The 14,981-nt window shown below is 34.8% G+C and overlaps 1 protein-coding gene across 6 annotated transcripts in view; it reads left to right on the forward strand.

The window, feature by feature from the left end:
- The window catches only part of VPS50 (VPS50 subunit of EARP/GARPII complex), a 133,244-nt gene that overhangs the window by 78,564 nt on the left and 39,699 nt on the right, over positions 1-14,981 (forward strand). For all 6 annotated transcript variants that reach the window (XM_026003769.2, XM_072764276.1, XM_072764272.1 and 3 more), the window contains 2 exons: positions 8,887-8,977; positions 11,995-12,171. In XM_026003769.2, the coding sequence (XP_025859554.1) occupies positions 8,887-8,977; positions 11,995-12,171 (268 nt within the window). The remainder of the gene's footprint in view (positions 1-8,886; positions 8,978-11,994; positions 12,172-14,981) is intronic.

The raw sequence follows: 14,981 nt of genomic DNA on the forward strand, positions 1-14,981 counted from the left end.
GAGATGCCTAGAAGGATTTACCCATTTGGGTTTGTTAGCCAGAGTGCCTATACATGGCTTTTCCAGCATGATGATCTCAGAGTGTTTGGACTTCTTATATGGTAGCTGGCTTCCCACAGCACTAAATTGTCCAAAAGACCCAGGCAGAAGCTTCATGGCCTTTTCTGATGTAGGCTTAGAAGTCATGCAGTCTTTCCACCATATTCCACTGAATACAAGCATGTTATAAGACTACCCAGATTCAAAAGGAGGGAAATTTGATGGGGGGTGGGGGTGGTGAGGTCATGTTGTAGGAGAGAATGTGTGCGAGATAAGAGATATTGCTATAACTCTCTTTGCTATATTCCTTGGGAAAGTAAGAGAAATATTTTTTAGTAAACAAGTGTTCTTGGGACTTGGTTATAATGGTGCCAATAATTAAGTTATCTTTAATATTTAAAATATTGTAAACCAGATTATATGAAAGTAGAAACATTTACATCTAAACTATAAAACAGGTGTTAAATTTTGGGGTTAAAATGAAAACAAAGTCTTCATGGTGTATATCTGAAATCAGACTAACTCCTTCTGCAATAGTATATAATAATAGGGGGTAGATCACTATTTAACTCTTCTTAGTTTGTACCGTTATTATTGATTTTGAGTTTTCTTTCTGTTGGTAAAGTGTTTGGGGCAGTGTGGTGTTATCAGTGGCCTTGGGTTCCTACCTCTTTTCTACTTACTAGCTTTATCATCTTTGTAATTTGGTTTTCTTTCTTCTCTGAACATCAGTTTCCAAGGCTTGGGGATCCCTGGGTGGCTCAGCGGTTTAGTGCCTGCCTTTGGCCCAGGGCGCAATCCTGGAGTCCTGGGATTGAGTCCTGCGTCGGGCTCCCAGCATGGAGCCTGCTTCTCCCTCCTCCTGTGTCTCTGCCTCTCTCTATCCTGAGTGTGTTTGTCTATCCTGAGTAAATAAATAAATAAATCTTTAAAACAAACAAACAAACAAATAAATAAATCAGACAGGCTTGTAGTGGAATGTTTACCTTCCTTGAAGTACTTAATTTTATCATTTGTTTTTGGACCCTACCTTTTATTGCATCAAGTCTTTTGTCGGTTAATTAAAAGATCTAGATTTCACACAGTTCTAATTCATAGATTTTTCCCCCTTTAATCTGAAGGTCAGCGTATTTGAGATGCCTCTTAGATTGGTTATTGTCTTTTTTACTCTATTTGCCCTTGGAAATCTTTTAATTTTATTTTAATTGTACCTATTCTTTTGTACACCACAGGAGCTTCTTTGTATCCTATTTGTCTTGTTTCTTAAAGACATAGGGGCACCTGAACTGCTTAAATAGTAATAATTAAGGTTGCTTTCCACATAACATGTCAGCATTCATTTCTGTTATTCAGCATTTGATTGCAGTTTGTAGTTTATGTACTTACTGCTTTTGCATCATAACTTCATTCTTTATCTGTATTAGTAGAGTCAAATAGAAAAAAGTAAAATGCAAATCTTCCAATTTGTGTAAAAATGTTCTTGGGCAAAGAGATGTAAAGGAAATTTTCTGTAGCTCTAGTGAATCAATTTGGATAATATTAACCAATTTATCATTCACAGTCACAAAATAAATAGCTGTTTGCCTTTGACTATGTTTTTTCAACAGTGGTGCAATGAAAAGAACAAGATTTGGAAATCAGAGCCCTTTCTTTGCTGTCTATTAGTCATGACCTTATGATCCATCACAAGTGGATTGATGTTGCCTAAGGCTCTCTGTAGCCATATTTTCAAAATAGGCCTGCCTTTATTGCAGACAGTTTAGTTAGGGGAGTGAGAGGATTATTAAGGTTTTATTCTCTTGAAAAAAATTTATTATGGTGTAATATAAAAGTACACACATCTTAATATACAACTCCATAAATTTTTAAATATATGTATACCACATAAATGAATCAGGTTAAGATACAGAATTTTCCACTACCCTCGAAGGATCTCTTGTGTCCTTTCTCATTCAGAGCCGTATTCTGAATGTAACGCTATTCTGACTTATATCACTATTGATTAGTCTTGCCTGCTTTTGAACATTGTATAAGTATTATTTTATGCCATTCTGAATTGTTTTGCTTTTTATTTAAAGTTTCCAATCGTTTATTACACATACCTATACACACACACACACACACACACACATATACACATATATAAATATGTTGATTTAGTTGACCTGAAATTCCTGTGACCTGGTAATTGGGTCATTCTTTTGAATTTTCTATGTATACAGTTATGTCATTTGTGAATAATGATGGTTTTGTGTATTCATTTCTATTTTTTGTACTAGTTAAGACCTCTGGTAGAATTTTGAATAGAAGTGGTGACAAGGGGTGTCTTTATTGTATAGTGCTTTGTCATTAGGTATGATATGTGTGGTTGGCTTTTGTACTTTATCTCATATTAAAGAAATTCCTAACTGATGAAGTATACTTTAAGTCAAAAAGTATTGCTAAAAATAAGGAGAATACTTTCATAATAAGAGTGTATTCACTAGGAAGGTATAACAATCCTAAATTTGTATGCCTCTTCTGACGTAACTCCAAAAAAACCCAAAATATTTAGACTAGAAGGAGAAATAGGTCTATAATCATAGGAGTTTTTTGTATGCCACTTTTAGTGATTGATAATGGAAGCAGAAAAAAAATCACTGAGGATATGTGTTCGACTAACATTTTATAACATTTGCCTCATTTGTGTGTGTGTGTGTGTCTGTGTGCGTGTTAGAGAGACACAGACACAATAATTAGAGAGTACATATTTTTTCAAGAGCACTCAAGAAGTTTATCAAAATCGATCATCCACTGTGCCATAAAGCAAGTTCTTTAAAAATGTCAAAGGATTGAAATCATAGAGTTCATATTCTCTGACCACAGTGAAATTAAACAGGAAGTAAATAGCAGAGATACTGAGAAAATCTACCAGTTTTTGGGAATTGAGCAACCTATTTCCAGTGGTGTAAGAAGAAATAATATTGAAGGTTACAAAATCTTTTTAAATGAATACTGATAAAAACCATGGCATCAAAATTGAGAGATTTACCCAAAGCAGAGGGAAGAATTTCTAGCTATGAGTGCAGTTTTTTGGAAAAGAAGAATGTTTGAAAAACAGTGCCATAACCTTCCATTTCAAGAAGTTGCAAAAATGACAACAAATTAAACAAAAGAAAACGGAGGAAGGAAAATGATAAGAGTAGAAAGCAATGAAGTAGAAAGCAAATGTATAATAGAATTCTATAAGTTCCTCAAAGAGTTAAAAATAGACCTGCCCTACGACCCAGCAATTGCACTGTTGGGGATTTACCCCAAAGATTCAGATGCAATGAAACGTCGGGACACCTGCACCCCGATGTTTCTATCAGCAATGGCCACAATAGCCAAACTGTGGAAGGAGCCTCGGTGTCCATCGAAAGATGAATGGATAAAGAAGATTTGGTTTATGTATACAATGGAATATTACTCAGCCATTAGAAACGACAAATACCCACCATTTGCTTCAACGTGGATGGAACTGGAGGGTATTATGCTGAGTGAAATAAGTCATTCGGAGAAGGACAAACAGTGTATGTTCTCATTCATTTGGGGAATATAAATAATAGTGAAAGGGAATATAAAGGAAGGGAGAAGAAATGTTGGGAAATATCAGGAAGGGAGACAGAACATAAAGACTCCTAACTCGGGGAAACGAACTAGGGGTGGTGGAAGGGGGAGGAAGGCGGGTGTTGGAGGGGAATGGGTGACAGGCACTGAGGTGGACACTTGACGGGATGAGCACTGGGTGTTTTTCTGTATGTTGGTAAATTGAACACCAATAAAAATTAATTAAAAAAAAAAAAAAGACTTCTAACAAGACTGAGCAAAAAAAAAAAAAAAAAAAAACAAACCACAAATTACCAATACCAGCAGTTTAAAAGAGGATATCTAGGGAATCCCTGGGTGGCTCAGCGGTTTGGCGCCTACCTTTGGCCCAGGGCATGATCCTGAAGTCCTGGGATCGAGTCCCACATTGGGTTCCCTGCATGGAGCCTGCTTCTCTCTCTGCCTGTGTCTCTGCCTCTCTCTCTCTCTCTCTCTCTCTCTGTATGTCTCTCATGAATAAATAGATAAATAAAAATCTTTAAAAAATAATAAATAAATAAAAGTGGGTATCTGTAGATCCTAGACATTAAAAATATAATAGTGTATCAACTATACTTCAATTTAAGAAAAAGAATACAACAAATGGGTAGCGATATAGATACATAATAAAATGATAGGAACAACTTTATGCTAAAAAAGTTGGCAATGTAGATGAATTGACCAAATTTCTTATAAAGTCAAACTTAATAGGCTGACAAAATAAAATATAGAATATTTGAATAGACCTGTGTCTTTTAAAGAAATTGAATCTGTACTTTTTAAAAACATTTTCATCTCTAGACCTGCTGCCTTCCCTGGTAAATTCTACCCAACATTTAAGGAAGAAATATCAACACCAACTCTTTTAGGTAATAGAGAAAGAAGGAATGCTTCATAACTTATTTTATGAAGCCAGTATTACACTAATACCAAAATGTAACAAGGACATTACAAAAAAGAAAAATTACAGGGGAGTTTCTCATAAGAACATAGATGGAAAAATTCTAAACACATATTAACAAAACACATTCAGTGGTATCTAAAAAGGATAATGACATCACAAACAGGTAATATTATAGGAGAACAAGTTTGGCTAAATATTTAAAATTAATTTAATTTACTAATTTATAAAATATAGGAAAAATCCCATAAGAATCATCATAGTAGGTAAAGAAAAAGATTTGATAAACAAATTCCACCCTATTTCATAATTGTAAGAAATCATGTTTGTGTATAATTTTTACTTTCGATCTAATTATAGCCTTACATTTAAAGTATGTCTCTTGTAAACAACTTACAGTTATCTTGTTTTGTTTTGTTTTTAAATCCAGTCTGATGATTTTTATATTTTGTTTGAACTGGGTTTTTTTTCTATTTCCATTTAATGTATTTATTGGCATAGTTGGGTTTAAATCCATCATATTGCTGTTTTATTTCTAAAAGTGTTATTCTTTTTCCATATATATTTTGTCTTTCTTTCTTTTGGATTGATTATGCATATTTTTTATTTTAATACTATTTTTTTCTCGGCTTTTAAAAATAGATTTCTGTAGTAGTTACTGTCATTTCAGTATGTACCCCTATTTTGTTATAGTTGACTTTAGGTTAATATACTTCCAGAATAGTGCAAGAACCAACTTTGTAACTGCATTTATCTTCTCTTATGCATTTAGTGTTTTTATATGTTCTTATCTATACTTTTACTTTCTATCTTATATCCTGTATACTGTTTATGTAGGGAGTTCCCTAAGCTGCTTTTGTGAGAAGTTTATGGGAGGGCTCCAGCTCAGGGGAGCTGGTACCTTTATCACTGTAATAGTTTTATATTTTTTTTTATAATAAATTGACATGAGCTTAACAGCTTAAAACAGCATCCATTTATTATGTCACAGTTCTGAGGTTAGAAGTCTGGATCAGCTTGTCTAGATGCTCAGCTCTTAGGTTTCTCACAGGACCAAAATCAAGGTATCAGAAGGGTGGGGCTCTGATTTGAAGGTTTTGAGGAAGAATCCACATCTGAGCACATTCGGGATGGTGATAGAATTCAATTTCTTGTGGCTTTTAGGACTGAGATCCCTATTTTCATGGTGGCTGTCGACTAGGGAACATTCTCAGCTTCTAGAAGCTGCTGTCTAGTCATTACACAAGACCACTTCCATCTTATTTCTTAAATTTTTTTTTAAGATTTTATTTATTAGAGATCGTGAGAGAGAGAGAGAGAGAGAGAGAGAGGCAGAGACACAGGCAGAGGGAGAAGCAGGCTCCACACAGGGAGCCCGACCTGGGACTTGATCCCCTGTCTCCAGGATCACGCCCTGGGCTGAAGGTGGCACTAAACCGCTGGGCCACCCAGGCTGCCCAGACCACTTCCATCTTAAAAGCCAACAATGGCACGTAAGTTTTCTCATGCTTTGACACAGACAGGGGTATTTGACCCAGACACAGAGACATACACAGGAGAAAGTAATGTGAAGATTGGCAGAGACGAGTGCTGTGGCCACAAGCCACAGAATGGTGGTAACTACCATAAGCTGAAAGAGGAAGGAACAGATTGGTAGATGATGTACAGTGCTCCCTGGAGAGAGTGTAGCCCTGCTGATACTTTGATTTCAGCCTAGTGATACTAGTTTCAGACTCTGGCCTCCAGAACTGTAAGAGAATACATTTCTCTTGTTGTTGTTTTAAGTCACTCAGTTTCTGGTGGGTTGTTTTTTGTTTGTTTGTTTGTTTTTTGTTTTTTAAGATTTATTTATTGGGCAGCCCGGGTTGCTCAGCAGTTCAACGCCGCCTTCAGCCCAGGGCCTGATCCTGGAGCCCCGGGATCAAGTCCCACGTCAGGCTCCCTGCATAGAGCCTGCTTCTCCCTCTGCCTGTGTCTCTGCCCACCCCCCTCTCTCTGTCTCTCATGAATAAATAAATAAATCTTTATTTATTCATGAGAGACACACAGAGAGAGGTAGAGACATAGGCAGCAGGAGAAGCAGGCTCCTCGCAGGGAGCCCAAAGTGGGACTCGATCCCAGATCCCAGGATCATGCCCTGAGCTGAAGGCAGACTCTCAACTGCTGAGCCACCCAGGCATTCTCTGGTGGGTTGTTAAAGCAGCCACAGGAAACCATACAAAGTAGAATTGTTGGGTTAAGTAGTAGCTCTATATTTAACAATTTGAGGAACTACCACACTGTTTTCCAAAGTGGTTCTGCCATTTTAAATTTCTACTAGCATTGTATAAGTGCTCTAATTTCTCTAAATCCTTATTAACACCTGTTATTGTCTGTCTTTAACTATAGCTATCCTAGTGGATGTGACGTGATGTCTTGTTATGTTTTTGACTTACATTTCCTTAATGGCTAATGATATTCAGCATCTTTTTATTACATTTCCTTAATGGCTAATGATATTCAGCATCTTTTTACATGCTTATTGGTCATTTGTATATCTTTGCAAAAAATGTCTGTTTAAAGCCTTTGCCCATTCTTCAGTTGGATTGTTTGTCCTTTTATTGTTGAATTGTAAGAGTTTTAAACTTCTGCAGTTTTAGTTTTTAGGTCTCTGATCCATTTTCATTAATTTTTATATATGTAAGGTTCAGGCATAGTCACTTTTAGAATATTCTCAGCCGTTACCTCTTCAGAATTGCTTCCGTTCATCCCATCTTCTCCATTCAGTTGCATGCATTCTAGATGTTTTAACTGTGTCTCATGTATCTTTTATGATCTTTTCTGTTGCTTCCATTTTTGTTTCAACTTGTGCTTCAGTTTATATAGTTTCTATTGATCTGTCATTGAGTTCTTTAATCCTGTCTTCTGCTTTTTCTACTTCATGAGTTTTTAATTTGAGGTCATTGTATTTTTCAGTTACAGGATGTCGGATTCTGTTTTTGTTTGTGTTCATGATTGCAATTGTTTGAAATTCTCCTTTCTATTCATTTTGTACATCTTTTTCTCTATTTTATTTAACTTAATTATAATAGTTATCTTAAAGTCCCCTTCTGTTAATTCTAATATTTGGAGCAGCTTTTGCTTTTTACAGATTTGCCCACTTATTGCCTCTTTACTTTACAGATGTGAATTAAGAAAAAAGAAATCTAGATTTTTTTATTTATTTTATTTTTTTAAAAGATTTTATTTATTTATTCATGAGAGACATAGAGAGAGAGAGAGAGGCAGAGACGCAGGCAGAGGGAGAAGCAGGCTCCGTGCAGGGAGCCTGATGTGGGACTCGATCCTGTGTCTCCAGGATCACGCCCTGGGCTGAAGGTGGCACTAAACCGGTGAGCCACCCAGGCTGCCCCTAGATTTTTTTAAAAAGCAGATTAGTAATAACAATGAAGCTGTTACAAGAAGGGGAAAAGTAGGGCAGGCCTGCCCTTTTGTTTCCTGTGTCAACTGGAAGGAAGTAATTTTTCTGAACTGTCTGTATAATGTACTGATTATTCAGGATAGACAGTAAACCACAATAACATTAAAAAAGAAGAGATCAATGTGATGTAAGTGATTAGTGCAGTGCTGGCTATGTTAGTGCCTTATTTGGTAATTTAATTTGTAAAAGCTTTGTAGAGATAGGCACTGAGCTAAATATATTTGGAGAGTGATAATTATCTTAATCTTGTGGCTTAGTAAGTATGATTAAGATCTTTGCTATTTAGCATAAAGCTTTTATTAGTATTAATGATCTCATAAACTTTGTAAATTATTTCTCTGTGTTTTGGCATTGATATATGATTAGCTAGGGATATTTTAAGTACGTGAATTGGTGAGTAGCTTTTAGTTTCATCCCTTAATAAAAATACCATTTCCTGTACATTCATTATTTTTGTAATATTGTAGAGAGATTTGAAGTTTAGTAAAGACTTGAGAATTTTTTTCTCTTAAAGATGATATTAACAAGTAGAAGTAGGGATGCCTATGTGGCTCAGCAGTTTAGCGCCTGCCTTTGGCCCAGGGAGTGATCCTGGCGTCCCGGAATCGAGTCCCACATCAGGCTCCCTGCGTGGAGCCTGCTTCTCCCTCTGCCTGTGTCTCTGCCTCTCTCTCTCTTCTTATTTTATTTTAAAAATAAAATCCTAAAAAAAGAAAAACAACCACATAAAAGTAAATGTGTTTGCTGTGTTGTTGGATGGATTCTCAAAGTTGATCATGATTATGATGATAATTCTCTAACTGTATTCTATTTTCCTAGTTCTTGTGTGTAGTGTGTTCTTCCTCTAACTTTTTGGAGTGTTTCTTTTCTTTTTTTTAAGAACACGGCTTGATGAACTGAGAATGTTTCTAGAGAATGAGACCTGGGAGCTTTGTCCTGTTAAGTCAAATTTCAGCATCCTGCAACTTCATGTAAGTGTTTCTTAGGAACAAATGGATCTTTCATTTAGTTGTCTTTAAAAAAAAAAACAACAACATATTACTAAAAAATCATTTATAAAATCATTAAGAAATAGCACCTTTCCTTCCTTGCTTAAAAGTGATTAATAGCCAGCCTCTCTTATAAGAGTGATGCTTTTATGTAAAGATGACAAAATCTGTCTCTTTTTATAAATTCACTTTATATACTTAAGGAAAACTCTTTTGCCTGATCATTTCCTTTGGTTTCAGAAGAAGATCTACTGCTTTAAGTTTTGTAAAAAATTAATCAGTTGTATTTTGATGGTCTTTAATGGAAAAGCTTTTATTTTCAGGATGCTTGTGATTTCTTGTTTGTTTGTCATTTCTTAAAGGAACTAGTATCTTCTTAATTTATGTTGCAGCTAATAAATGTGCCAATAGTAAGACAATGCCTCAGAAATAAAAGAAGTACTTATAAAAGATACCCTTAACTCATTTTTATTAGTTAACTGGTTCCTTGAATCCTCATAGAATATGTAATCTGTGAAAATATTAACTGATTTGTTTTCCCTTGGTTGAAACACATCATAGATAAACACTCCTTGTGTGATAGATGGTGCCCTACAAATACCAAATGTCAAAACACAATGTATAAACTTAGATCCCTGTGTAGAAGGTCCAGTATGCTTAGATTTGCTTTTGGAAGGAATGGTTTTTTTTAGAAGCAATTTTCTTATTCTAGATACATGTAAAGAATACATGATTTAAAGTTTTTAATAAGAATAGTTTTCATGCTTATATTGTATATAATAGTTTACTTATCTCTTCTATCATATTCTTTTCCTAATGTGGAAATAGTAAATACGGTGAATTAATAAATGCTTTAAAGACAACAGAATTAACATTGATTTTAACGTTGTTTTAGAATTCTTTTTTTTTTTTTTTTTAAGATTTATTTATTTGAGAGAGAGTGTGCACAGTGTTGCAATGGGTTGGGGTGGGTGGAGAGGCAAAGAGAAAGGGAGAGAGAATCTCAAGCAGACTGAGCTTGGAGCTCTATACTGAGCTGGGAGCCTAATAATAGAGCTCTATCTCACAATCCTGAGATCATGACAGGAGCTTAAACCAAGAATTGGACCTTCAACCAATTGTGCTATGCAGGTGCCCCAACATTATTTTAGAATTCTTAAATAAAATGATTCCTTAACATTATTTAGAATTCTAACATTGATTTTAGAATTCCTGTTTAAATAATTTTATTTGAATTTGTGTTTAACCATCTAATTATATCTGTGTGTATGAGCACATATACTTGATATAATTACAGAACATTTTTTAATGATACACACTTGAAATATTTTCACCCAAGTAAGCATTATCTCCTTTAAAGTAGTTACCTTGAATTTCCAGTTATGCAAGGTAGGTAAAGATCTACTGTGTAAGATTTTGCCTATAGTTAACAATACCTTATTCACTTAAAATTTTTTTAAGAGAGTAGATCTTTAGGCTCCTGGCTGGTTCAGTCACTGGTGTGTGCAACTCTTGATCTTGGGTTCGAGCCCCATGCTGGGTATAGAGGTTACTTAAAAATAAAATCTTTAAAAAAAAGAGAGTAGATCTCAGATTAAGTATTCTATCAATAGTTTTAAAAAGTAGTTACTTTGAAAACTATTCACAACTGAGATACTGTTCTCTTGACACATGTATTCCTGTAGAGTCAGTTAAAAAACAAAATCAACTCATTAATTTATAAAGTTGTAAAATAATGTTTAGAATTATAAAGTAATGGCATAATTTTTAGCATTATGATGGATCTGATTTAATGTGTAGCTTCAGTTTAAAAAGAAAATAAACATCATTTGAAACTTAACAAACGTAGTTTTTATGAAGATTATCTTTGAATATGAAATATTTTAAATTTGGGATTAATATTCAAAAGATTAAAAGGTGTAAGAAAATGTATACTGGGACACCTGGATGGCTCAGTCTGTTAAGCATCTGCCTTCAGCTCAGATCATGATCTTCAGGTCCTAGGATCGAGCCCTATGTTGGGCCCCTTGCTCAGCGAGAAGTCTGATTCTCCCTCTCCCCTCTGCCTTTCCCCCCTGCTATGTTCTCTTTCTCTCAAATAGATAAATAAAATCTTTTTTTAAGAAAATAAAAATGTATACCAAATTTTTGTGAAAAATCATCAAGAGTTTTGTAATTCAGAGGAACTTTAGGGATTATTCCATCTCTTGCACTAATGAGCAGTGTGCTCTTGAACTTGGCCCTGAATTCATCTGGACTACCTCAGTTTCCTCATCTGGAAACAGCTCTTTAGTTTTAGCATTGTGATTCTCTTACTGTATGTAGCTTGACTCTCTCATTTTATTGAAGAAATTGAGGCACAGAGAAGCCAGGTGACATTCCCAACATTACATAGGAAGTTAATAGAATATAATGGATTAATGGCAAACTATAGGACTAGATGACATATCATCTGACCTCAGCATGTGTATTTGTGTTGTCTGCAGTGTGAAGAAAAAGAAATGAAAGTTTATAGACAGTTTATAGAAAGTTTATCAATATAATAAACATTTTGATGTATTTTTATAGAATACCTTAACTGGTGAAAACATATAGTTAATTATTATTAACAACAATTAATTTTTATTGTTACCTTTTTATTGCTTAAAACCATTTTCTGCTGGTCTTTGCTGCTATGCTAAAATGTTTAGAATTATTCAAATTTAAGTTATTTTCAGAAATTTTCTGTGCAGTTTCATAAACCAAGCCAAAAGTAGCTTGATACAGATAACACTTTTAAAAAGTGATATCGGCAACAGAGTTGTCTTTAGGGAAACCTTTGAGCACATATATTCAAATTTCTGCTTTCAGATAACTTCCAAGATTTAAAAGTGAATAACCTGAAGAATCAAGATTAATTTTTTTTCACTAACTCAACATTTTTATTGATGGAATTATGTTATGTACTTGGATTTTATTGTTGTTGCTAAAAGGTATCTGGTTCCTTTTTTCATGTCCAGGAATTTAAATTCATGGAACAGTCTCGTTCCCCATCAGTTTCACCCAGTAAACAGCCAGCTTCAACTTCCTCAAAAACAGTGACCTTGTTTGAGCAGTACTGTAGTGATGGGAATCCCTTTGAAATCCAGGCCAACCACAAAGATGAAGAAACAGAAGATGTCCTGGCTTCTAATGGGGTATGTAGTGTTTTTAAAACCTACTGTGAAACATAAGTGAGATTTTCATATTGAAAAGTGTTCTACCCAGGAGCAAGGTAATTAGCTAGATTTATTTATCCATTCGCTACCCACCTTCCTACCTATATGCTTAAATACCTGTGATAACACTTATATAGTAATGGCTTTACAGCATGCTTTGTTGAAAATGTCCTTTTAAACAATACATTTTGCCTTTATGTTTACTTTGTGCTCTTACTAGATTGCTGTATGTTCTTACTAGATTACTAAATCGGGCAGGAGTATAGTTTCTTCACTCATATTTCTGTGATTTGTTGTTAGATGGATGAGGGAATAGATCATCTGCACTTCCCAGCTTCATTCACTCTTGGGCATCCGAATCATTTTGCTCAATTCCCTTTATCTGAGAAAGAGTAGTTACTGTCTTGCTTGGTTACCCAGCAGGGATGCTTTTAGGATTAGAAGACAATTTTTTAATACTTTAGCAGTTCAGAAAACATAATATAAACCAGAGGTTGTGTGAGTTAATGGAAAGGATTTGAAGATAGATGAATGAATATGACCTTTATTATTTATTAACTGTGTGACCCTCAGCAACTTATTTTAACTTTGTGAGCCTCAGTGTTGCTGTATTTACAATGAGTGAATGTTTACTTCACAGTTACCTGTGTTTTTTCAGTATTTAATTTGGATGGGTCCTTCTGATCTGCATCATTTCTAGAGGGGCCCTGTATGATTTTTATTTTATATTTGATGAAGCTGAAGTGAAAACTATTCAGATTTGATGAAATTCTGTTGAATTTCTGTATGTATTTTAGTTTTGACATTTTCTTTTTTTGTTTGGTGAAGATACAGTTTAAAAAATATTGCCATGAAGTATATCGTTGTCATATTTTATTGTGAAGTAGAAGTTATTTCATAGTAATCCATGTTTATAATTATTATTTAGTGATTCTTAGTGACACTTTGCCTCTCTAAAGTAGACTAAACTGAAAGGAAAAAGTCTTTTCAGTATTTTTGAAATAATATATCCCTCTGTACTGATAATTTGCTAATTTAAATCTCATATAGCATTTGATTCTCATTATCCAAGCAGTGGTGTTCTATAAAGTCTTCTCTGAACACTGAATTAGCAAATACAGAACCATCGTTCCCAAGTGAAATGCAGGATTAGGTTCCTGTGAGCCTTTGGTCACAACGTTTTCATTAACCAATCGGTGTATAACCTTGTTTTATATGTGTCTTTGTTTGAAGACTTGTAAGTCAATGTATAGTATTAAACATTGAACTCAGAGCCAACAGTACTAGAATTCCTGCCTGAATGAAGCTTATTTAACCATGTATTTTTGCCATAAGGCATATTACAGTCTTGCACTTTGGAACACTAGACAGAACTTTAGTCCTACACTTAGGGGCCATTCTAAATAGGAAATCACCAGCAAAAAGCACAAATATTTTAAAAATGTGACACTAAATACATTATGAAAAGGACACATTTGTTTAAGTAGGAAAGCTGAAGCAAGAAGGCAGAGGGCATCACCTTGTTTGCGCTCAGCTAGGAATGTGCATTTTAGATAAGGATAACTCAAAAGTTTCTGCGTACTCTGTACATAATCATGAATGACTGTGAAAGTGTCACGAAGTATTAATGTTGGGGTCACAAATAAAATTTAGAAAGTAGGGAAATTTGCAAATACAGAATCCTCAAAAGTGAGGATCTCTGGTACTGTGAGAATCATGAAGCTCTGTCATTATAACTAGGAGATCCTGGTTTGTGTGGATCCCCTTTATGAATATTATCAGGATCACATGGTGTACATGTGGGTGAGAATGCCTCTAATGCTCATTTGCAGTTATTAATGTGTAACCTAATCTTTCCAGGTATCACGTAAGTCATTGAGGGTCAGAGTCCACATCTTTCTATGGCCTGTCACACTGCTTTAGGCTCTCAAAAACTGGTTATTGAATTAGGGGACCAATTTCTTTCCATGTTGTCTTCATACTGGTCTCCTCAACTGGCATATGGGGTAAAAACTTTGTTATAGAATAGTTCTGAAGATTCAGTGGGGAAATTCATGAAAGCACTTAATACTTAACATTCAAGAAATGCTAGCTATGATTCTGTCATATTAATTTATACTATTAAGCAATCATGCTGCTGCTGCTTTCTTTCCTGTGCATGGATTCCACTGTCCTCCCCATGCTGGCACGGGGCCTTGGTGCCATAAAGATGATGACAGTGTTAGGAAGGCAGCCTTCCTTTCAAGAGGAAATCCGCCATTTTTGTCCTTGCTCTCAGTAGTTGCTCAGTGCTCAATATAATTTTCTAAGGCTCCCTTGGAATTAAATCTGATCATAATGAATTAGATGAGAATTAGCATGTGTGTTGTAAGAGTTTATTATGCTGAATTAACATTTCCACAGTGCCAGAAATTGTATACTCAACCTTTTTATAGTGAATTAGCAAAATGGAAGTAAGTATGATGAAAACACTTGAAGGCAGAGAAGAGATTTAAAAAATAATTTTTTTTAGTCAACTGTACACGCTTTTCCTCTCCTAAGGCATAGCATGATGTTTGTTTTTGTTTTCTTTACATGGAGATTTGATTTTTTGGGGAGACATTTAGAAGCTTTTGTGGAGATAAAATGTTTGTATTTCATGTTCCTTTTTTTTCTTTTGAGCTGGTTAAGATGGATGAAGGAGAAAATAAAAAGTTAATATTCCTGATGGCAAAGTTAGAGATAAGTTATTTAGAACTTTCTTCCCTAAACTGCTTCTTAAAAATTGGTTACTCTTAGTGTGTTAAAAG

The sequence above is a fragment of the Vulpes vulpes genome, chromosome 7, assembly GCF_048418805.1.
Source record: "Vulpes vulpes isolate BD-2025 chromosome 7, VulVul3, whole genome shotgun sequence".
Taxonomy (NCBI): Eukaryota; Metazoa; Chordata; class Mammalia; order Carnivora; family Canidae; genus Vulpes; species Vulpes vulpes.